The 25,032-nt window shown below is 42.2% G+C and overlaps 1 protein-coding gene across 1 annotated transcript; it reads left to right on the top strand.

Annotated features, from left to right (window-relative positions):
* The first annotated feature begins 1,392 nt into the window (after nucleotides 1-1,392).
* On the top strand, nucleotides 1,393-21,451 carry SMIM13 (small integral membrane protein 13). Its single transcript, XM_081247626.1, has 2 exons — nucleotides 1,393-1,536; nucleotides 17,176-21,451. Exons 1-2 carry the CDS (start codon nucleotides 1,461-1,463, stop codon nucleotides 17,361-17,363), a joined length of 264 nt encoding a protein of 87 aa, XP_081103752.1. The 5' UTR covers nucleotides 1,393-1,460; the 3' UTR covers nucleotides 17,364-21,451.
* Nucleotides 21,452-25,032: the final 3,581 nt, after the last annotated feature.

The following is a 25,032-nucleotide window of genomic DNA, read 5'->3' as shown; positions in this document are numbered from 1 at the left end:
CTCTTTCTCTGAGGACGCTTTACCTTACCTGCTTTACCTTACCTGCTTACGAGAGGACAGGGGAAAGGGATCAGTAGAAGAATGGAAAGGTATGGCAGGGAGCAACAGACTTACAGGAAAACATGAAGGCTATAGCTGGTTCCTTCTAAAAGTGGGATACATACGGTTATCCTCTTTTCTTCGGGGGGCACCTCTTTAACGAATGAGTGTAATCTGGCGGAATTGAGGAGTTTTAATTTCAGAGTGCTTGAGATTATGACATCGTCCTGTTTCGCAGGGGTTTGTTCAAGCCAGTGCGGCAAAATCTTCACTTGTGGGTCATCTGTCACTTGGTCTCAAGGAAGCTGCTGAATTAAATTCGTAACTCAGGCTAATTAAGGGCAAAGCTGATGTCCTTAAGTCCCTCGCGGGCCATTTCCGAAATACATTAGCTATGAAAACATAGAACAACATCTATTACACGGGAAATAGGGAGATTCCGTGCCTCTGGCCCCTTTCTTTGGCAGGGACGTTGGTATTTCCTCAAAAGTCCCAAGTATCCAACCTCCGCCCCCAGCAATAGGGCTAGGTTCACAGGCAACCAGTTTTTCAGGCAGCTGCCTCCCCTTTCTTCCCTCTTCGTGCTTCGTCGGTCACGGCTTTAAACAAAACGACTGTGCGTTTGAAATCACTCTGGCGCTTTGGCACAGCGCAGGAGGGGCAGCCAAGGGCACGGGTTCCGAGAACAGCAGTCGGTAGGCACAGATTCTGGCTTGAGGAAAACCAAAGGAACAGGGGGGAGAGGGAGGGAGAAGCAAAGCAGCTGAGTGGGAGGTGCATTCTGGGAGTTGCAGTCCGTTTGGGGGTGGCCTCCTCAAGGTTCCACCGAGCTCTGCACTTCATCTCCCAGCGTCCCCCGCGACGCAGAGGAGGCGAGCGGTGGGGGCGCTGGGTGATGAGCTGCCGCTGGGGGAGAGGGCCTGGGGCGGGTAAGCGCCGCAGACGTCGCGGGGAGACGTTATCTGCGGGCCGTGGGGGTCGAGGGACCCTCGGGCGGGCGACGACGAGGGCCGGGTGGCCGCCGCGCGTTCCAGTGCTCGCCCTCTGTCCCCTCCGCGGGCGCGCGGCGTCCGCCATGGAAGCACATCCGGCTGCCGCCGGGGTCTCCGGGCGCCGCGTCCCCAGTTCCCCGGAGCGATGAGGAGGTAGGGGCGCCCCGCGTTCCGCCTCCCGCCCGCGCTCAGTCGGCCGGACCGAGAAGGACCGTGGGTCTCCCGGCCGGCCGCGGTGCCGCCCCCGCGCCGCCCCTCCCCGCCTCGCCTCCTGGGGGCGCTGCCGGGCGTCCGCCGCTCATGCCGCCCCGGCGCCCTGCCGCGCCCGGCGCCGGCCGCTGAAGACCCGGCCGCGCCGCCCGCCCGTCCGCCGGCCCGCCCGCGCCCACCGCCCAGCCGCCCGGAGCCGGCCGCCCTCCTGCCCCCAAGATGTGGCACAGCGTCGGGCTGACCCTGCTAGTGTTCGTGGCCACGCTGCTGATCGTGCTGCTGCTGATGGTGTGCGGTGAGTGCGGCGTCGCGCGGGGCAGTTACACTCCGCGGTACACACGCCGGCTCGATCGTCTGGTCGACTGGCTTGTTTTGTCTGGTTTAAAAGAAAAAAAAGAAGGCCTGGGTGGGCAAGTGTCTTCAAATCATCTGTTTTTCACTTACGTCTCGGGAGTGAGCCCTGATCCACGACAGGCCCGCTGTCACCCAGGAGAGGGAAGAACAGCATCCAGGGCTGGGCATCTTGACGCGGGGTTAAAGCAGGTACTGCTTCACCGGCAGCGTCTTGATGGCCATTCTGACCGCAGTCGGCTCAGATTTTAACCTTGGCCTGTATCCGAAGGTGAAGTGATTGATTACTCCTTTTTCTTTTTTGACACGTTCTGACTCTGATGATAAAGCGAGGTTTCATTACTTTCGTTTAACCAGGGTCAGGGACAGAGTTGGGTTTGAAGCACGCGTGAAATTTTTTGTTTCCTTGGAGTTTAGGCTTAAACTAAATTCCAAGCAGAAATGTTGAGACGCGGCAGGACTTAGAAACACTGGCTATACTAAACTTCCAGGGTCAGGTAACCTAACTCTTAGTTCTGTAATAGTGGTGCTGTTTTGTTTGGTGTGATTTTTTTTTTTTTTTCCTTAATGGAATGAGAGGACGTGAAACTTTTCTCTCAAGGTAATATTAGCGCAATTGTAGACTTCTTTTTTTTAACGCACAGTAACTGATAACCACAGCTCTCTTAGCCAAGTGGCTGAGCAGGTGTGAAAATTTGGGAAGTGTTTCGAACCAGATGTCAGTGAGTATTTTTTGATAATTACACTATTGAAGTAGGGGTTCAGGTTGATGCAGTAATTGGTCAGTATTCAAAATACTATAGGGCTTATCCATTGCATGATTAATGTACTAAATGCTCAGTATCAGCCATGTTTGGAGACACTCGTGCATATACATGTATGGACTTATATATTTGTATTTATACACTAGTATGTATATTTTTAATTTTCTTGCTTTTACACGTGCATAGACATGTATATATATTTGTATTTATATACTTGTATGTGTATGTTTAATTTTCTTGCTTTTACTAAGGCACTAGAGTTAAAGCTTCTAACTTACAGCCTTTCTTTTCTGATGATAAAACAATTGGAAAGCCTTTCTCAGTTTCCTGCTTGTAATGTCAGGATTTGGGGCTAACTGTAGGTGTTTAAGAACCTTGAAGTAAGGAAAACCAGACCTATGTGATTTGTTCGGATGTGAGGAAGGAGGTAAACATATGCTTTCTTTTCTAACTTGAAGATGCAAGCTACCTGGAGATAGGAATGTAACATGTAAACTATGTAACAACACCTTAGATAGAATATTTGCCAAACTTGCCTTTGGGGCCTCGAAATTCCGAATTGCTGCATACATTAGACTTGCTCTCTCAGCTCCCAATAGCTATTTGACTTAAATTTTACTCATTTTTCTAAAAGTACCCTGCCTTTGGTTTCAGAAAACATTATGGAATGAGAGGTGACCTGTGGTCAGTAAAAGAATGCCTTATTTTGATTGGAATGGTCAAGACTAATAGCTCTAAGAAGTAATCCAAGCACTTTTTTGTTGGGCGAGTGAATGATGTGTTAGCTTCATGTGTTGACTAGGAGGGCCCTGGGGCTTAGGAAGAGGAGGGAAGGATCCCACCAGATTTGAGAGAGAAACTAGGGTGTTGTATTAGTGTGCTAGGCCTGCCGTAACAATGTACGACAGACGTGAGACAGAAGAAATTTATTGCCTTGTAGCCTGGAGGCTAGAAGTGGAAGATCGTTTTGTCAGCAGGGTTGATTTCCTCTGAGGCTTCTCTCCTTGGCTTGTAGATGGTGGTCTTCTCCCTGTGTCTTCACGGGGACTTTCATCTGTGTGTGTCCATGTCCTATTCTTATGTAATAAGGACACCAGTCATACTGGATTCGGGCCCCACCCTTATCAATTCATTTAACCTTAAATAACCTTTTAAAGGCCTTGTCTCCAAATATAGTCACATTGGGGATTAAAAATTGATGACACGGGTCTGCCCCAAGAAACTCATAACCTAGTTTATTTTAGAACTCTGACCGACTCTTTCACATAGTGAATTATGATTTTCAAATTTCAGGTTCCTTAGAGAGGTCTACCTTCTCCTGTCTCTGTTGATTGTACTTTCTTGCCTCTCATTCATTCTAAAAATATTTTCCACTCCCACTGTTGACTGAAACTGCCCTTGTCAAGGTTCATAACAAATGGCCTCCGTATTACCAAGTCCGTGGTGCCTTATGAGTTGTAATTGTATTGATACGTAACCTCATACTCATTCTATACAGGTGAGCATTCCTTCCATGAAGCGTTTCTCTTGGCTTTTGGACACTATACTTTCATGGTGTTCTTCCTACCATAGTGGTTAATTGTTTATCTTTTCCTAGCTTCTCATCCCCTAGAATTTAACTTTTTTTGATCACAATCTATGATAGGAAATAAATTTTCATTATTCCCAGTACATTCATAAGTATATATAGATAAATTACATATATCAATTAGTTATATCCACATCTATCTAACCATTATCTCTCTTGTCTCTGAAATAAAAAGTTTACAGACTAGTACTTGCCATTACTCCATGAGATGCATGCTATTTTCTATTGTATTTTTATGTTACATTACGTTATAATACAAATATATAGTATTTCTATTTTTGCCTTCCTTCTGTTCTCTTACTCATCTTACCCAGTTCTAAAGATTTAAATAGTAACTATAACTGATGACTAAAATTAAATCTACAGCTCTTATTCCTCTCCTGCACCCCAAGTTTGTGCATCAGACTTTTATTCTCAATATCTCCACTTGAGGATCTAATAACCATCTCAAACTAAACACACCTAAAACAGAACTTTTGATTTCTACCACCTGTTTCTCCCTCCCTGCTCATATGTTGTCAGCAGCCAAGGACTTGGGTGTCATCCTTGGTTTTGCCCTTTCCTTTCCTTATAAATATCAACTCCATCTGGAGTTTTTTTTCTTCTAGTTTTATTGAGATGTAATTGACATACAGCACTGTATAAATTTAAGGTGTATAACATAATAATTTGATTTATATACATCAAGAAATGATTATCATAGTAAGTTTAGTGAACATCCATCATCTCATATAGATAAAAAATTAAAGAAGTAGAAAAAAAATTTTTTTTTCCAGTGATGAGAACTCTCAGGACTTACTTTCTTAACAACTTTCATATAGAACATATAGCAGTGTTACTTTTATTTATCTTGTTGTACATTACATCCCTAGTTCTTACTTTTCTTATAACTGGATGTTTTTACCGTCATCCAATCCCACCCCTCCTCTATCAACCACAAATCTGATCTCATTTTCTGAGTTTGTTTTTAGGTATAATTGACCTACCACACTGTTAGTTCCTGTTACGGGACATAGGGGTTTGATATTTCTATACATTTCAAAGTGATTACCGTGAAAGTCTAGTTACGTCTGTCACCATACAAAGATATTACGTAAATTTTTTTTTTTTAAGATGTTGGGGGCAGGAGTTTTATTAATTTATTTATTTTTGCTGTGTTGGGTCTTCGTTTCTGTGCGAGGGCTTTCTCTAGTTGTGGCAAGCGGGGGCCACTCTTCATCGCGGTGCGTGGGACTCTCACTATCGCGGCGCGTGGGACTCTCACTATCGCGGCCTCTCTTGTTGTGGAGCACAGGCTCCAGACGCGCAGGTTCAGTAGTTGTGGCTCATGGGCCTAGTTGCTCTGCGGCATGTGGGATCCTCCCAGACCAGGGCTTGAACCCATGTCCCCTGCATTAGCAGGCAGATTCTCAACCACTGCGCCACCAGGGAAAGCCCCGTAAATATTTTTTAATAGATTTATTTTTGTTTATAGATTTATTTCTATTTATTTATTTATTATTTTTGGCTGTGTTGGGTCTGTGTTGCGCGTGGGCTTTCTCTAGTTGCGGCGAGCAGGGACTACTCTTCATTGTGGTGCACGGGCTTCACATCACAGTGGCTTCTCTTGTTGCGGAGCACGGGCTCTAGGTGCACGGGCTTCAGTAGTTGTGGCATGTGGGCCCAGTAGTTGTGGCTCATGGGCTCTAGAGCACAGGCTCAGTAGTTGTGGCGCATGGGCTTAGTTGCTCTGCGGCATGTGGTATCTTCCCAGACCAGGGCTCGAACCTGTGTCCCCTGCATTGGCAGGCAGATTCTTAACCACTGTACCACCAGGGAAGCCCTATTACATAAATCTTGACGTTATTCCCCGCTCTGTACATTTCATACCTGTGACTCACTTATTTTGCAACTGAAGTTTGTACCTCTTAATCGCCCTTACATATTCCCTACCCTTCCCTCCCCCCCACCTCCTCCCCTATGGCAACCACCTGTTTGTTCTCTGTATCTATGACTCTGTTTCTGTTTAGTTATGTTTGTTCAGTTGTTTTGTTTTTTAAATTCCATGTGTAAGTGAAATCATGGAGTATTTTTCTTTCTCTTTCTGACTTAACTGCACTAGCACAATACCCTCTAGATCCATCCAGGTTGTCGCAAATGGCAAGATTTCATTCTTTTTTATGGCTGAGTAATATTCCATTGTATATATATACTTCATCGTCTTTATCCATTTCCATTTGCGTAGAATACCTTTTTCCATCTCCTCAGTCTACGTTTGTCAGTTTTGTCTGTGGTGGTTTGAATCTGCAGATGTGGAACACATGGGTACAGAGGGCTGACTGTATTTTATGTGTTTGTTTCTCCCAGTTAGGGCGTAAGCTCAGTGAAGGCAGGGACGTTCTTTGGCTTGTTCACTGCTCTATTCCTGGATCCTATAGAGGAGAAGCATGTAGAAGGCCTTCATATATTTGAAGAAGAAATGAAGACAGATTCCTCAATATAAATTATTAAATTTCTATTACAAATACAGCCTTAAATGTGGTACAAACCAAGGTTGTCTCAAGGTGGATAACCCTTGTATTACTCGATAAAATATATTTAATGAACTGTTATGTTCAGGTGCTGTGATGGAGGTCATGAGTGTCCAAAAATTAATAAAGCATAATCCCTAGTATACTTTCTTAAATGTTTGGTAGAATTAATTTAGGCCAGGACTTTTGGGGAAACCTTTTAACTGCAAATTCAGTATCTTTCATTTGGGCTAATATTGGGCTATTCCAGTTACTTGTTTCTTCTTGAGTGAGCTTTTGTAGCAGTTTGTGTCTTTCAAGCACCGTGTCTATTTAATCTGAATTAATGTTCTCTCATTATCGTTTAATATCTGTAGGATCGTGGTGGTGTCTTCTCTTTCATTCTTGATATTGTTTATTTATGTTCTTTTCTCTTGTTTATCAGTCTGGCTAGAGGTTTATAAATTTTATTGATCTTCTCAAAGAATCTGGTTTTTGGTTTTATTGATTTTTTAATTTCTTTACTTGTCCATGTTTTATTTCATTGACTTATGCTTATATCTTTAGTTTCTTCTACTTATTTTGATTTTAGTTTGCACTTTTTCTAGTTTCTTATGGTGGAAGCTTAGATTGTTGATTTTAGACCCTTCTTATGTAAAAAAAAAGCTATTTAATGATATAAATTCCTTTCCAGGTATTACTTTTGATTTTTTTAAAAAAAACTTTATTTGGTTCAAAATATTTTTTAGTTTCACTTGTGATTTCTCCTTTGAACCATGACTTATTTAGGACATTTTCCCCCCATATATCATTTTATCATTTTCTAGTTTAATTTTGTTATGGTGAGAAAAGTGTATCAAGTTTAGGAAGGTTTACACTTAATGAGACGAATTAATGGTCTGTTTTGGTGGATGTTCTGCATATACTTGAAAAGAATGTTTATTCTGCTGTTATTGAGTGGAATGTTCTGTACATGTCAGGTCAACTTGGTTGATAACATTGTTCAGCAGTTCTTTTTATCAGCTACTCTGTTACATAGTAGAAATCTTAAGAGCTCTGAAATGGATCAATTGGTGAAAGTCATTAACCCCTTAAACTTATGGTACTTTTGGTGTGTGCTGGGGGTTGGGGTTGGAGGATGGAAGTTGAATGGTTTGTTTGGACTACCTGCTCTGTGCCAGATACTCTTCTAAGACATAGAGGACATAGTGGAAACCATAGATAAACCATACATTTTATTTCCTTAAGACACTCATGTCTTGGGGGGATGACAGTTAGTTATTAAGACAATGAAGGATGGAAGTGAGCATGGAATGCTAAAGCAGTCACCCAAGAGAGCACTATACTGAAGAGAGAGTATCGTAGAAAGACGTAAAAATTATGTGTTCATGATGCTTAAAAATCTCAGTGGCAGTGGTAGTAACCTCTTGTCTGTGGCGTTTGCCCTGGAGAGGAAGAGATTGGAGCCGAAGAGATGGTAACAGTGGATAACATTTCACGAGTGTTTATTATGTGCGGGCATTCCTTTTAGAATGTTACACACATAAATTCTTTTTATTACCACATTGACTCTGAAAGTGGCTGCTGTTGTCTCTATTTTATAGAGGAGGAAACTGAGGCACATAGAGGTTAACTTGCCCAAGTTTCGAGTGAGCTGCTGAGTTAGGATTCATGGCCAAGCAGTGTGGCTCCAGTGTGCCTCTGAGTTATAAGAAGTTATGGTAATCCAGTTGACAGATAATAAGGATTTGATGTAGGATAGAGAATGGCACTGGGAATATAACGAAGGAAATAGGTGGGAGAGGGTTATTAAGGTAGAATCTATAGCACTGAAGTAAAGCAGGGTAGGGCTGAAATACGCTCTTTCCCACCTGAGAGATGGGGAAAGGATACAGTACCCATTACAGAAATGTGAAACTCAGGAGAAGGAGCTGTTGAATGAATATACTTTTTAAAGATGTCTTCAAGCCAGAGGTAGAGATTCCTTCCTGGGGTTTAAGAAGGGTAGAAAGTATGGATGAAAAATTTGGTCATCCTCTATAATAGGGGTAATATTTGGATCTATGGGAGTGTTGTGATCACCGGAAGGAGAGGAAAATAAAAAGAGGAGAGGTTTTAAAGGGGACTTTAAACCTGTCGTCCATTTACTGGGTAACAGGGTTTTGGGTGTGGAGGTATTTCGGTTCCATGTTGTGTTGGGTCAGTGATGGTTTCTCCGGGGGCTTGTCTGCTGGGGCCGCCCAGTGTGTCTTTACAGAAGGATGTGCAGTAGAGGGAGCTTGGTGGGAAGGGTTGGAGAGCATGATTGTGTTTTCACTTTGCCTGTGTCTTGGCCTTGGACATATTACTTAGCAGTGAACCTTAGCTGCCTTCTGTGTAAACGGAAAATAAGGTTATAGGATTGAAAGTGGAAGAGAGCTTTATACAAATCAAGATTGGTATTGAGCCAGTCAGTTAACCACTTAGATATCATCATGAAGGTGGGATTAACTCCATGGGAGGAATGATTCCACAAAGATAAGAATTTTTTGTTCTACTGCACCTGGGCTTTTTGAACTAAGAAGATCTTGGGTAGGAAATCATATTCTTATTCCCTAATTAGTGTTTTGTGTTTTAGCCATACTTTCACTATGAAAATATGAGAAATTTGATACCCTTATTGAGTTCATTGCTGTTTTGCCGAGCTAGCCCTTTTCAATGGTTATGAGTCACTTTGAGCCTTTGATTTCTTATCTAGAAAACGGGGATAATGATTCCTAGTCTCACTAATTCAGAGGGCTAATGAGAGGATTAAATGAGATATCGAATGTAAAGCATTTCAGTGAACTGAGAACTCTGTGATTACTGTTGTCCCCTGGGTTTGTGGTGTGTTGACAGTGATGGTCCGTCGTTCAAGTTCATCTGCCATTGCTACCCTTCTGCTGCCAGCACATTTATCTTGCCTAGAAAAACAATATACAGTGTGTTTCATGAGATCCATCCTGTGAACTAATGCTTAGTTACTGGCACACACAAGTTGGGTGCTTATTTGCTTATCCCAGGACACACACCCTTTGTTGCCAGCCAGTTTTTCTGACTCACAGACTTGCCTTTTAAACTATGAAAAACTGCAATACTTGTTTTAACAATTAGTGTAAATTTTTGACTAAGTACATATAATGGTGGACAGTCCTTCTCCCTGCCCTCTCCACCCCCTCCCTCCCATTTTTCTCTTACAATCTCAGGATAAGGTATAAGACCCACGCTCCACAGAATAAGAGTAGGTAAGGAGTTTCTGGTGTCTGCATATCAGGTTTGGGTGGGAGGAACTGTAGGAGCTGTACTTTTTTTTTTTTTTTTTTTTTTTGCGGTACGCGGGCCTCTCACTGTTGTGGCCTCTCCCGTTGCGGAGCCTGTGCTCCGGACGCGCAGGCTCAGCGGCCATGGCTCACAGGCCCAGCCGCTCCGCGGCATGTGGGATCTTCCCGGACCGGGGCACGAACCCGTGTCCCCTGCATCGGCAGGTGGACTCTCAACCACTGCGCCACCAGGGAAGCCCCAGGCTGGCCTATTCTTATGGTAAGTCAGAGTTATGAATCTGAACTGGTGGTTCTTTCCCTTGTGTCTGTGGTGCCTTTCCCCCTCCCAATACACACTTCTACACACATGTTCCTCTCTTATTTATTTGATGCTGTCTTACAACCAATACCATGTAGATAGAGGATGATGCTTCATTTTGCATATGTAACGTTCCATGTTTTCTCATACATTCATGGTATACTAGAGAATGAACTCTGAACACATAAATTGTTATTTATATTAAACTATTCGGTTAACCAGACACAGTTCAATACTCCTTGGAGCAAAGATAGAATCATTCTTTATGTCCAACTTCTGACCTTCCATTGCATCATTCCTCACATATCCATTGTCCTCCTGCAACATGGCCCACTCATCAGCAAAGCCTGGGCAGTGTCTTTATAGCTCTCCCTTACATATTCCCTTTGTCCCATTAGTAAACACTAATAAGCTTTTGCTGCCTTTTCTCAAGTGGGGTCTTCTCAGATAGGCAATCTGGTCAGGTGTTGATCCATCTCTTCGCTGCTCTTCCATTGATTATCCTTTTCTCCTTTTCCTTGGCCACTTGCCGTAATTGATCTGCAACAGCACTCATGTTTCTTCTTTACTTCATTTCTCTTTTCGAAACATACATGTGCATCAGAATCATCTAGAGAGCTTAAAAAAGATGAGTAAGCACAACCATGGAGATTGATTTGGAGTATCTGGGGTGAGTTGTTGGGAATCTGTAGCTTCTCACAGCTCCCTAGCAGAGCATGAAGAGTAGCCAGTTGGAGTGATTCTCCTGGGAATGGCTGCAATGTGGTAATCACATATCTTTAACTAGGGTCATTCCATTGGACAATAAACGCTGTTGAAATAGCTTTATATTTACATGTGTTCTTCTCCCTAAAAGGGAGAATGTGACTTCCAACCTCATCTGATCCTACCTCACTTCCACCCCAAGTAGTTCCTCTGCTCGAGGGGTTGAAGACCCCTTGCGTCGCGGACGTTCATCAGAGGTCAGATTGTGTTAAGGTTTTAAAGAAATCGAAGCAGGTCCCAAGCAGATCAGAGGTTTTGTTTAGCCTTCATCCAACAAAAGAATTGCCTGCCCAGCTCAGGGATGGTTTTTGGGGGGTGATCCTGAAGTAAAGACTGTCCTCCAGGACCCTGTTGCCTAATAAATGTAGAGCGGACATCTTTATAGGAGCTCCTTCCCCAGAGTTGTCCTGCCCACTCCCTTCCAGCCTTGAAAATCACCCGCAGCTCTCAGGGCTAGGCCACGCAGTTCTGTTCACAATACCTGCCCAGGTTATGCACACTGGTCTTGGGCCTGACAGTTGACCCAAGTTGGGTCAGAGATTCTAGGCTGTTTTTTGAGGATAGCTAAGAAATCATAGAAAGCTGGGAAAAAGCAGCCACGTTCAAGGGAAGCCTAGAAGGACATGAGGCAAGGGTGTAGAGAAACCAGATAATGCTGGAGGATGACCTCAGTTCATGAGCGCCTCCCCCTAGATCTAGTCCCTCTATGTCCCTCTCACAGGCTCTATGAGACAGTCCTATAAGCTAATAACAAATTCCCCCTTTTTTGGTGAAACTTAGTCTTAGGACTTCTGTTACTTGAATTAAAAGCTGCTTTATTAAAATAACAGGAGGTGAACTATGTATTTATATGACTTTCGACTTTGTATTTTAAGATCAGTGCAGGTAAAATACTGTAGATGCATAGGTGAGGCCCTTTTAATCACCTGCACGAATGTGACATACCAGATGTAAGTGGAAGGACAGTTTATATTGAATAACAATTTGGCCATGAAACGATACATGCAAAACATTTCCTCAGAGTACCTGTCCCAAAGTTAAAAAAAAAAGTTAGCTATTTTTATTTTCATGTCTAATTAACATAGCCAGTGACTATTAGCAGCAGGCACTGTAGTACCTCTTTTAGTTTCTTCTTTGCTAAGTCACACTTTTCCTGGTATATACCTATTGCGGTTTTAATAATGGTTCTTTTTCCAAAATAAATGTCATGTGTAGTTGTTTTTCCGTTCACACTGCCTGGCATTTTTAGTATCATCCTTTCTTCAGACGATTAACACTCTTTGATGAGCGGTCTGTTGGGGAAGCATGAGATCTTAAGAGTTCCAAGTACCGTGAGATGGAAATCCCCTTCCCCCGCATCCTCAAGTACCGTGAGATGGAAATCCCCTTCCCCCGCATCCTCCAACCATCTTCCCACGACTGCAGCTGTGTAAGAACTTCATCATTTTACTCGGGGAATAACTTGTTGAACGTCCCTGAATTTAGCGAATACCACTGCAGTTCTTACCACCACTACAGTTTCCCTCTTAACTTTGCTCTCCCACCCTGTCATTACAGCAGCCATTGTGAACAACCCGGCACTGCGGATGTGTGTTGTTTTTGGCTGCTCAGCTGATGAGCTCCATATCTGTGTTAGGGGGAATTCTCTACCTCACGATTTTTTGTGGGAAGCAGTGTCACTACCCACAGGCTCCTCCACCCCCAGCCTTCACACACCTTACACGCAGGCAGAATAGGGAAAAATAAGCTTCTTCTCAGGTTTGCTTGTCTGCAGATTTGGGGGTGGCAGTTAAGGAGGTGTGAAGTCGGGTGGCTGAGCTGGTGTGGCGGGGAGGGAGTGGTGGGTGCGGAGCTGGTGGCGGTAACTTGCTGCTCCAGGCTCTGGAGTCTCTCTGATTGGCCACCGCATTCTGAATTTTGACTTCAGATTGAGTCCCCTGCATTGTTTGATCACTGGCAGTGATTTAAAAGAAAATCTTTTTTTGGATTTGTTTCATTAAAACTGAGAAAGACAAAGTTTGTGATCTAACTGAATGCTCTTATTTATATCTCCCCAAACTGACTGCTGAAGCAGTCTTCAGTTCCTTATTTTGTAGATTCCTGTGCTGGGAGACTTAACTTTCTCTTAACCACCCCAAGGGCAAGAGTATTTTATGGTGGGAACCCCACTGGTGACAGCCCTTCACCATAGTCTCTTTTCAGTCAGAAGAGTTCCATTAACCTCCCTTTACTTTTCTAAATTTATGGTCATTTTATACCTAGTAGCCACTGTTGGGATCTTTGATCTTTATGAGGTCAAGACTATCATCATCTTTGATTGAGCTTGCTTATAATTTCCCTGATGGTAAATTCACGTGCATCATCTTTATTTAGCACAGTACCTTGGGAAAAAGAGGGTTTTTTAACTTTTAGGTTGTGTTCTCAAAACTAACCTAAGGGGTTTTCCTTAGTATCTTTAAAATCAACCGGGCTCATTAATTTAGGCCAATTAATGGTATTGGGATATTTAAAACATAGACATCTACAGAGTAGTTATGATTTACTTAGTTTCTGACTTGTTTTTCTCCTGATTTTTCTGATTAGCAAAACCATGTATGTCCACTCTGGAAAATTTTTGGTATGTACAGAGAAATATTATTAAAAAAGTGTAGGTCCCCACATTGACCTACAGATTTAATACAATCCCTGTAAAAATTCTTGCTGCCTTTTTTTTTTTCTTCAGAAATTGACAAGATAATTCTAAAATGCACATAGAAATGCAAGGGACTTTAGCCAAAACAGTCTTGAAAAGAACAAAGTTGGTAAACTTATACTCTTGATTTTAAAACTTAATACAAAGCTACTATAATCAAGATGGTGTGGTATGGCATAAGGCCAGACAGATCAATGGAATAGGAATAAACTGTAACATTTATGATCATTTGATTTTTGACAAAGATACCAAGACAATTTAATGGAGGGAAGAACAGTCTTTTCAACAAATAGTTCTGGAACAGCTTGGTATCCACATGCAAAAGGATTAATTTGGATCTCTCTCTCACACCAAAGTTAACTAAAATCGATCAAAGACCTAGTGTAAGAGCTAAAACTAAAACTCTTAGAAGCATGCATAGGCATACATCTTCATAATTTTGGGTTAGTCAGCGGTTCCCTAGATATGACACCAAAAGCACAAGCAACCAACGAAAACAAGATAAATTGGATTTCCTCAAAGAATAAATGTTAATTTAAGCTCCAGCATAATTGAAAACGATTGTACTTCAAAGAACGTTATCAGGACAGTGAAAAGACAGCCCACAGAATGGGAAAAAAATGTTTTGCAGATCATATATCTGATCAGCGTCTGGTATCAAGAATATATAAAGAACTCTTACAACTTAATAAAGAGACAAACAACCTGATTTAAAAGTAGGCAGAGGAATTTAATAGACATTTCTCCAAAGAAGATTTACAGATTGCCAATAAACACAAGAAAATGATGTTTAACATACTTAGTCATTAGGGAAATGCCATAATAAAAGCCACAATGATAAACCACTTCACACCCACTAGGATGACTATAATAAAAAAGGCGGGCAATAAAAAGTCTTGGTGAGGGGCTTCCCCGGTGGCGCAGTGGTTGAGAGTCCGCCTGCCGATGCGGGGGACATGGGTTCGTGCCCCGGTCCGGGAGGATCCCACGTGCCGTGGAGCGGCTGGGCCCGTGAGCCATGGCCGCTGGGCCTGCACGTCCGGAGCCTGTGCCCCGCAATGGGAGAGGCCGCGGCAGTGAGAGGCCTGCGTACCGCAAAAAAAAAAAAAAAAAAAAAAAAAAAAAGTCTTGGTGAGGATGAAGAGAAATTGAGAACCTCTTACGATGTTGATGGGAGTGTAAAATGGCACAGCTGCTTTGGACAAGACTAGCAATTTCACAAATGGTTACGCATAAGTTACCATATGACGCAGCAATTCTACCCCTAGGTATAGTGGACCATTGAACAACATGGGTTTGAACAGTGTGGGTCCACTTAACATGCGGATTTCTTTCACTAAATACACACTGCAGTCCACTACATAATCTGAGGTTGAATCCTTGGATGTGGAACCGTGGATATGGAGGGTGGATTGTAAAGTTTCAGGTGGATTTTCAGCTGTGGGGAGGGTCTAACCCCTATCTTGTTTGAGGGTCGGTTGTATACCCAAGAGAAATGAAAACACGTCAGTGCAAAAACTTGTGCAGTTGGTCATTGCAGCCAAAACGTGGAAACTACCCAGGTCTGTTAATTGGTAAATGGTTAAAGCTAAATGTGATGTGTCTTTACAATGGAATATTATTCAACAATAAAAAGGAATAATGTGATACATGCAACAACATGTTTGATGAACCTTGAAAATATATGCTAAGTGTAAGAAGCCAGGCACACGAGACCACGTACTGTGATTTCGTCTGTATGCCATGCTCAGAACACACAAATCCAGAGACAGAAGAGTACATTAATGGTTCCCAGGGGCTGGGGAGGGAGGAACTAGGGAAGGGACTGCTAATGGGTGTGGGGTTTCTTTGGGGGTCGATGAAAATGTTTTGGAGTTTATAATGGTGATGGTGGCACAACCTTGTTAAGGTGCTAAAAACCATTGAATTGTACATTTTAAAATGGTGAATTTTATGATAGGTGAATTGTATCTCAATAAAAAAGATAATTAATCAACAACAAAGGAGAAGTCACCTCAGATCCCACTGCCCAGGGACAGCCACAGCTCCTGTTGATTGAGCAGTTTACCAAATGTGGACTCGGTGCTAGGCACCTAAGCCCTTTATTTATTTATTCCTCACAGTGGCTTTATCAGTCTTCTGTCAGGCCGGAGCCTCCTGACCCCTCCAGTGCTCTTTCCTCTACCTCGCTGTGCCTATTTTTACAAAGAATTTTGAGTGAAGAGAGAGCTTGCTGATTTGGAATATCGTTAAAATACTGTTTTATAGAGTTAGGTGCTTTACTCACACAGTTGACTAAAATATATTTGTGGTGTGGTTCAGTCAGCACTCAAGCTTAAAGGAAGTCAAAAACTTGAGAAAAGGGTTAAATCTCTGAAGTTAGTTTTTTAGTACCAAGGATTTTATGTTCATCTTTCCCCCCAGAGATTATAAGAATGAAACAAGTAAAATTAGAAACTTCCTTAAGTGGCCATTCATCTCGGCCTTTGTAATGCTAGGGTGGAAAGGCTGGTTGGATCTTGTTTCCACAAAATGCTAGTCATCAGAATATGCTATGGTCCATTGCTTTTCTATGAAACTAGAGAGTTTTAAAGTAGAAGGCATCGAGGATACACGCTAGCATGGAAAACTGTTAGCAGTGATTAGTTTTGTTTATGAAATACTCTTTAACATTTCGGAGCAACCAGTCATGGGTTCAGGAGTTTTATCTCCTGTGTTCTCTTTTATTGACTGTTTGTTCTATATTAGTGGACGTCTAAAACTTAAAACTCCTTGCAAAAACAAGCAAAACTTGGTTAGTAATTTTTTTTTTAGGAGAGTTATTCAGACTTTTTAATGGCTTTGACCTGAAAACACTGTATTTTTAAAAATCTTGAATTTAAGATACTGGTGCTCTGGCTTTTCATCTTTCATTGTGTAATTAAAGAAAATTTATTAATTTTCTGTGAAAGTTTACTATTTCTAGAAACTTACTGAATAGTTTGGTCCTGAGAAGTTTTTACCAAAGTGCAGGTGATTTAGTAAATCCTGCCATTTACTGTCCTGCTTTCTGATTGAAGCAAACTTGTTTTTAGTAAATATTGGCATTGAGGTGTGAACGTCCAGGTAAATAGCGAGGTGTATTCTTTTTTTTTGCGGTACGCAGGCCTCTCACTGTTGTAGCCTCTCCTGTTGTGGAGCACAGGCTCCACGCGCGGGCTCAGCGGCCATGGCTCACGGGCCCAGCCGCTCCGCGGCATGTGGGATCTTCCCGGACCGGGGCACAAACCCGTGTCCCCTGCATCGGCAGGCGGACTCTCAACCACTGAGCCACCAGGGAAGCCCACGAGGTGTATTCTTTCTTCCCCAGAAAAATGCTCTCAAAAACTTGAGTTTAATACAATAAACACTCTACTTAGATATCATCATCTCATTATACATTTGATGTAGATGGACCAAGCTTGAATTCTCAATTCCATAAAGGCAGAAGCTGTTTTTGCCATTCTGTAGAATCCCAGAGTTTATCTTTATGCCATGTCCATAGTAAATGCTTGCTAAATGTTTGTTATATAAATTGTAATCACATACACATTTAAATTATGCATACTGTTTCGTGACACACATGCCCCACCCCCACAATTAACGGAAATGTTCCCAACTGATAATACTGTGTGTCATAACTTCTCTTAATGTTTTTATCTCTCTTTAGGTTGGTATTTTGTTTGGCATCTTTTTTTATCAAAATTCAAGTTTCTTCGGGAACTGGTGGGAGACACAGGATCTCAGGAGGGAGATCATGAACCTTCAGGGTCTGAAACAGAAGAGGATGGTTCGTCATCTCCACACAGGATCAGATCTGCTCGCCAAAGGAGGGCACCTGTTGATGAAGGCCACTGACCTGAGCCGTGGTCCTCTGATAGTGAATGAGGAAGGACACTGGGAGTCTCTCTCTGGAATGACTTGGCTTTGCAGTCTGCTAAAAGATTGAAGAACATTCATTCTTGGATCTTAAGTCCAATTCAAAAAAAGATTTACATGTAAGCCATATCAAAATAAAGGGAATTACAACCAAATCAGACCATTGCAGATTTCATCGTAAAGATAATTTTTGCTTATATACTTCTACATATATACTTATTCTTTGACTCTTGGGCTTATCTTCTTGCACTGGCGTTAATCTGGTAAATATTACAGGCTTGAAAAACCATATTTTATTAATGTTAGTTCTATGTTGTACTTTTTTTTCCCCCACATTATACCTTGTCTGAAACTGGGATGCATTTTACGATTACTGTCAACCAGGCAATAGTCACGATGCAATGATCCTTGCCTGTGCCTGTGTGGACGTAAGGTCTGTCCTGTTGTTGGTATCAAATGTGTCAGGTTTAACTGGCTTTTAAAAATGTCCTCAAAAAGATTACACTATGATTCAGCATTGAAACGAAAAGTTATCATGTATGCAGAAAAGCACGGAAACAGAGCAGCAGGGCGTACATTCGATATTAGTGAAGCAAATATCCGTCGCTGGAGGAATGACCGAAATTCCATATTTTCTTGTAAAGCGACAACAAAATGCTTTACGGGACCTAAGAAAGGAAGATACCCACAAGTAGACGAAGCTGTGCTGCATTTTGTCAGTGAGACACATGCAAAAGGACTGCCTATCACACGCCAGGCGATGCAGCTGAAGGCAGGAGAAATTGCCAAAACCCTTGGAATAGATGAAACAAAATTCAAAGCAACAAGAGGCTGGTGTGATCGATTCATGCATCGAGCAGGACTGTCGTTAAGGCGTCAAACATCATTTTGTCCAAAGCTTCCTGCTGATATTAAACCACAGGCAGTGCTGGAGTGCTGTTGTAAGAGATGCTCCATTGCCTGTGCTCTTGATGATGCCATGGGTGCTGTGGTCTGGGAGAATGCAGACACCGATGGCTGTGATTTGAGTGATTCAGAGGAGTTAGACTCAGACTATGAAGTTATAGTCATAACTTAACCAACTTATTTCATCATACACTTTCTTTATGTATGCACAAGATTGACGCGATAAAGATCTGTTTAACTCTGAAAGCTGTTTGAGTAAATTAAAAAAGTAGACGTTCTACAGGATATGGAAGCATTGTGTCATAGTTTAATTGCCTGTGTGTTTTCTTAGTGATACATGTGGTGCGTCTTACAATTGATGGCATCTTAGGTTAGGAAAAAAAATAGTCTGTAAATTTATTTTTCTTTCTAGGATAGCAATTATTTATTGGGGACCTTAATTCTGACTCTTAGACTGTTGTTAAAATACTTATCCTCTGTGAGATACATTTTGGAACACCCTATTCAAGATTTTAGAGTAGTAACTTGGGAATCTGGGCCCTATCCTCTACTTTAGGAAGAGTAGGATTAGTTATTCCTTTTGTATGGGAGGACTTCATGCTCAAGGCATGTATTGTGGAGAAAATACTTCTTCACAAACAGCAATTCAGTGACAAGACCTCAGAGGTACTGGGTATTGAGGAAAAAATAGAGAGTGGGTGAAAATGCCTGCTTTACTGTAAAATGATTCTTGCCAGGTTCCCATGTTTGTCTTCACTGAACTTTGGACTGCCTGTTTCCTGGGGAAGAGAGATATGGATTAAAGAACCTTCCCGTTTAGTGTTGCCTGCTTTATACAAGAATGAAATGCGAAGCCAAGTTATTTTATTAATCCAAGTTCTTTTTACGTTTTAAACCTTTGTTTCTCAAGAACTAGTCATTACAGAATATCACCTCTATTTTATGATGGTGTGTAATTTTGTTTGATACCTCATACTTCATGCTGATAGTTTTGTTTGTTTATTAACAGTTCATCTGCTCTGCCCTAAGGTGGTGAACACCTCTGCTGTCATTGTAGCCCTTTGGATGTACTAAAAGGGAATTTACAGAGTATAACTTTACTTTTAAATATTTGCTAAGGAGAGGTCCCCAGCAGCTGAGAGTGGGGCACAGTCTTTGTCTTTATTTCCTTAGTGGATGCAATTTTCTTTTTTTATGTGACTATATTGATTCACAAAATACTGACACAAGTTTCAAGCATTAATTTTAATGCTTCATACTAGCTAAATATTACATTAAAATGCTCATCAGTTAGAAAGGACTTTAATGCTTCTTGGTGCTGGGAGGATATTTGAATTAGATCTTTTGCAGTCTGATATTTGGAGCTGTGGATTCCGCTTTGTAGTGGGTACCTTAGGTTTAGGTAATGGTTGCTGACACACTTTAAGTAGCTGGTAAGCTTCCTCTTGTGTCAGTATTCAGAATGATGGCCAATGTAACCCCTAAAATCTGCAAGGGTCGTCCCCAAATTAATCCCTGAAAGATGTACATGTTGGTATTATTTATTAATATTTATGCTTTTATGGATGTCTTTTTAAAATAGAATTGTATGAAATGTTCTGCTTAACTTGCTTGGGAAATGTAACCGAAGCATATTAATAGCTCACACTCTACCATGTTTTAACTCTTAGGAAAGTGAAATCACTGCTGCCAATATGAGAATTCTACAAACGAATTCCTTTGTTTAAAACGTCCCCCCCCCCCCCCCCCGTACACTCACCATAGTACCTATTTCTAAGGCCACTGAGAGAGGCAGGAGAAATAGTTGTTAACACAGAATTATTTGTGTGATACAGTGTTTTTGTTCTTTTTCCTGTTTTAGTGCTTTTGTAGCTGAACTTACCTCATCGTAAGTGCATTTTCAGTTTCTTAGTAGGAGACGGAGTAGTCTGTGGTCAGTTTTAAAGTTTAGAGGGTCCTGAGCACTAAACACACAAGTATTTGTCTTGTTTGAGTCCTCACAAACAGCGATGGTGAGCAAGGACGTCATCGTTTGAGGATTAATTCTAAAATGAGGATTCTGGTGGGTGCTTTTCCTTCCTAACCAACCATTTCCAAATCTTTTTCTTCTTTTGCTTCTGAAACTTCTGTGAAAATTGCCTGTATCACATTTATTGGTAGCATTGCTCTGATTTCAAGGCCAAAAAACGCCAAGTATTTGTGTGACACTGTTAAATAAGGTTTTTAATATTTACATAAAGCTAAAAATAGAATTCATCCAGTGGATTTTTGTAGTGATGTTTTCATGGTGGAAACATAAATAACGTCGTTTTGTGGTGGATAGCCAATTTATAGACATGCGGACCCATTTCTTCAGATGTTATCAGATTTAAAAACAACTTCGAACTGTTATTTTGCTGAAAGTTGGGAATATGTTAAGTAATGGATTCACAAAATAGGGCATTTTAAACCAAACTGTGTTGAAAGGTTTGAAAGTAGTACATTTTTTACTTTTAAGAGCAACAGTTTTTGAAATTATTTTAAGTCAACAATGCAGTATTTTTTAAAGTCAGTTTTTCTTAAAAGGTATGTTTTAATGTGACATGTAACCAATGTAACTTTAGCTTTTGACTGGTAAACTTCAAGTGCTTTTATATTTCAGGTTGACTTTAAAAAGCCAATGAGCAGTACTCAGAGGTTATGGATTCTTAGCAATTAATGGAATAGTATTTTGTTATGGAGTGTAGGATTATTGTCTGCTTTTAAAGTATTCTATAGTTTTTAACTTAAAGCATAAAGAGTAACATTTTATCTTATATTAATTTAAAAAGTTACATTTTCCATTTGTTAATATACATGTGTCGCCTGTTTTATGACCAGTGTTTACCCCTCTAAGTTCTATGCATAACCATTCACCAAATACTGCTGCTCTGGTTTCTTAGAGGAAACATTCTGTGCTATGCTATGATGTATTGTCATCTTGCTGCTTGACAAATAGGTTTATAAGGAATTAGAACTGTGTGTGTTAATAGTACCTTTGTATAACGAGATGTAAAATTAGAGATGAGGAGTCTGTGTAAACGATTATTCACTGTTTTAAAACTGGTCAACACTATATCTAAGGCTTCTGTGGTTTGTATGATGCTTCACTTTACACAGAATAAATTTAAATGAAAACAAAAGTTGTGTTTGTTTCATTGATGAAGAATAAGAAGCGTAGGGCTTCCCTGGTGGCGCAGTGGTTGGGGGTCCGCCTGCCGATGCAGGGGACACGGGTTTGTGCCCCGGTCTGGGAGGATCTCACATGCCGCGGAGCGGCTAGGCCCGTGAGCCATGGCCGCTGAGCCTGCGCGTCCGGAGCCTGTGCTCCGCAACGGGAGAGGCCACAACAGTGAGAGGCCCGCGTACCACAAAAAAAAAAAGAAAAAAAAGAATAAGAAGCGTGAAGGGTACCTTGGACATGAGAGATTGGAAACCAGCCATTTTTACCAGTGGTTCAGCCTTCACCTCATTTGTCAAACTCTAAACATCTATAAGAATTAAGACAACATCTCAGTAGTATTCCTAGTGCCGTGAAAGTAATTGACTTGGAACCTAAGGGCACATAGCATTAGAGCTAATTTATACTTCATGTTTAGCCTTTTTTCTTCTCATGCTTTATCCAGTACCTTCAAGATTGTTTTGCAAATCTGTTTACCATAGATCATGTCTCACATTTTGTTAGTATTAACCACCAGGAAGACTGAGTGCGGGAATGGGCCAAAGCCAAGTGAAAAGATGGAGGGATGCCTTGGAACCCATTTGCAATAGGAAACCGTGAATTGCAGTGGCTGAGTGCCAAGTCCTGATTTTTCTTCATCAGTGCTCGGCTGCCAAGAATGTAGAATGGAAAAAGTGGACTGTGTCAGGGTCAGGCTTTGTCAGGTAGGAGTGTCCAAAGGGCACGGTCACTTGAGATTGCTGGAGACTGGCCGTGGGGTTTGGGCTGGGTTGTGAGAGAAGTCGGATCAGTAAGGCACTGATAAATGGGGCGAATGGAAAGGGATAGAGACTGAAGATAATAAAATGCATGTGACATATGTATATAGTGGATAGAATAGGAAGTTTGGGGTGGAGACCAGGACTTTAGAGGTGAAGCAACCATAGCAAAGGGGAATCAGAACTGTGCCACGTTCTAGGGTGTCATGTGGACTGTCAGCTTGGCCACTAATAGTTCTGCGTCATGGCTGGAGTTGGGATGGAGAAGATGACCATGACCTGGGGGACCAGGTTGGGGACCTGGAAGACTGATCTTAAGGTCCGGGATGTCAGGTGGCCCTTAAAAGGAGGAAGGAGTTTCCTGAAAATGAAAGAGGAGCTGTGAGAACGCTTTCTCTTCATCCTGGCCCCCGGCAACTCTCCAAGCCAGGACATGATTGTTACATACAATTAAGTACTTTGGTTATAAAAATGATGCTGTTTATGGAGAACTTTGCTGGGAATGGGGGAGGAGAAAGGAGTTGAGGACAACAAAAGCTTCTCTAAGAATCTTAGGGCGGAGCAGGAGTTTTCCAGGGTTCTGGACAGGAGAAAGGGCAGGTGCCAAGTCAGAGTTGAGGGAAGATGCCTTGTTTGGAGAACTGTAGATAGTTGATTATTCCTGGGATGGAGAGTGATTATGGGGTGCAACATTTTGAAACTGGAGAAGTAGGAAAGATCTAGGTCATCAAAGACCTTGTATGCAATGTCACAGCTTTGTTTAATGTACTAAGTGGCTGTTGTTGCAGGCACCTGGACAAAGTACAGACGTCTTAGGAAGCTCATGCTGACTGCCCCGAGGAGGTCTCCTTTGGAGACACAATGGAAACAGGGTGATAGAAAGCTAGCGGCAGGCTTGAAAGGAGTGACGGCCATGGGAAGTTTGAGGACATGAAGAATCCACAGGGCTTGAGACTGGGTTGTGAAGGCAAGTGACGGAGAAGTGAAGGATGATTTCAACATTTGAGATGGACAACGTTGAGGGATGTGTATAGAAGAAGTAGGCTTGAGGTTGGTCGAAGGGACATGGAAGATGAGAGTCCAGTTGGGGGCATACATATTTGTATTTGAGGTGCTTACAGGCCACTGGGTGGACAGAAACACTAAACAGTTGTGAAAATGGTAGGAGGGCCATCAGTGATCATCAGCGTGTGAATGCAGTTGAAGCTGTTGGCAAAAATAGGATCTGCCAGGGAAGAAGCCAGAATAAGAAGAGACCCAAGGAATGGCCCCTAAGGAGCATCAATATTTCAGAGGCTGGTAAAAGAAAAAGAGGCCACTAAGGACACTGAGAAAGACTGCTGAGAACCAGGAACATACCTGGAAGGCAATGTGCTTGAGGCCAATGAAGAAAGAACTTGCAGAAAGAGCAAGTGTTAAACTGATATATATTAAAGAGTGATGCCGCTCAGATCTGATTATTAAGAAATTGGGGCAACCTAGTTCGGCAGAAGTCCGTGCAAAAGAAGATGTGAAATTTCTGCAAGGTGACAGCGGGGACAAATGGACTAGATATTGACGGGAGTCAATTGGACAGGGTTTGGTGATTGATTAGCTACGGGAGGTGAAGGGCAAGGATGAATCATTGGTGGAGGGCTGATGGAGGGCAGGGGTGGAGCATGTTTGAGGGGATACGTCCAGGTGCATGGAAGACCAACGGAAATGGCCACCCTGAGGATACAGGTCCGAACTGAGTTCCTACCCAGGTGCTGTAACTTGATAGTTGGCAATTTATTTAACCTCTCTGTTGCCTGGTCTGCTGAGTGAGAATGAGAACGTTCAGGGCTGTTGTAAGGAGTGAATTTTTAAAAACACCTGTTGAGCACACTTTTTAAAATTTATTTATTTATTTATTTTTGGCTGTGTTGGGTCTTCGTTGCGCGTGGGCTTTCTCTAGTTGCGGCGAGCGGGGGCTACTCTTCGTTGCGGTGTGCGGGCTTCCCATTGCGGTGGCTTCTCTTGTTGCGGAGCATGGGCTCTAGGCACGCGGACTTCAGTAGTTTTGGCTCGAGGGCTCAGTAGTTGTGGCTCGCGGGCTCAGTAGTTGTGACTTGCCGGTTCTAGAGCGCAGGCTCAGTAGTTGTGGCGTATGGGCTTAGTTGCTCCGCGGCATGTGGGATCTTCCCGGACCGGGGCTCGAACCCGTGTCCCCTGTATTGGCAGGCGGACTCTTAACCATTGTGCCACCAGGGAAGTCCCCACACTTCTTAATATATAGTAAGCAACCCGTAGCTTCACACCCACCCCTCTTTCCTTACTTCTTACCTTTGTAACCGAGGCAGCCTCCTAATGATGGCTTGGTCCAGGAGTTGGTTTTGGTTCACCGAGAGGAGTTGAAATGGCGAGAATCACAAAAACACATACGTTCATCCGACAGTCTTTTGAGGTAAGGCCTAGGCTTTTTTTTCACTGAATATAGATCCATTGAGTTCAATCTCATCTTCTTTGCAAAAGCCAGACTTATAATTCGGCGATCTCCAGTTTTGTTCTCTTAAAACCGGAACGAGAACAGAGTCTTGCAGAGCAAAGATTTTTACTGTAGTGTTTTTCTATCTTTGACAGTTGCCTTGCTTGTCCCTAGATGGACAGGATTTTTTGCATCTTGTCTTTATCAAATTTTTCTGAAACATTCAACTAAGTTTTCATAGAAACAGCAACCCTTTACTCACACACATATTTAGTTGTGACATTTCATTATGTAATTGCAATATCAGAGACAACTGAAGTAAGCAGGTTTGGGAACCAT

The sequence above is a fragment of the Mesoplodon bidens genome (genome assembly GCF_964165515.1).
Source record: "Mesoplodon bidens genome assembly, chromosome: 10".
Lineage (NCBI taxonomy): Eukaryota > Metazoa > Chordata > Mammalia > Artiodactyla > Ziphiidae > Mesoplodon > Mesoplodon bidens.
The sequence above is the reverse complement of the archived record's forward strand: the minus strand, read 5'-3'. Positions and strand labels throughout refer to the sequence as shown.

Bases quoted from the DNA above. Each gene is read 5' to 3' on its own strand.
- SMIM13 (XM_081247626.1), top strand. From the start codon at position 1,461: ATGTGGCACAGCGTCGGGCTGACCCTGCTAGTGTTCGTGGCCACGCTG. The intron at 1,537-17,175 runs GTGAGTGCGGCG...ATCTCTCTTTAG, and splicing joins GCTGCTGCTGATGGTGTGCG to GTTGGTATTTTGTTTGGCAT.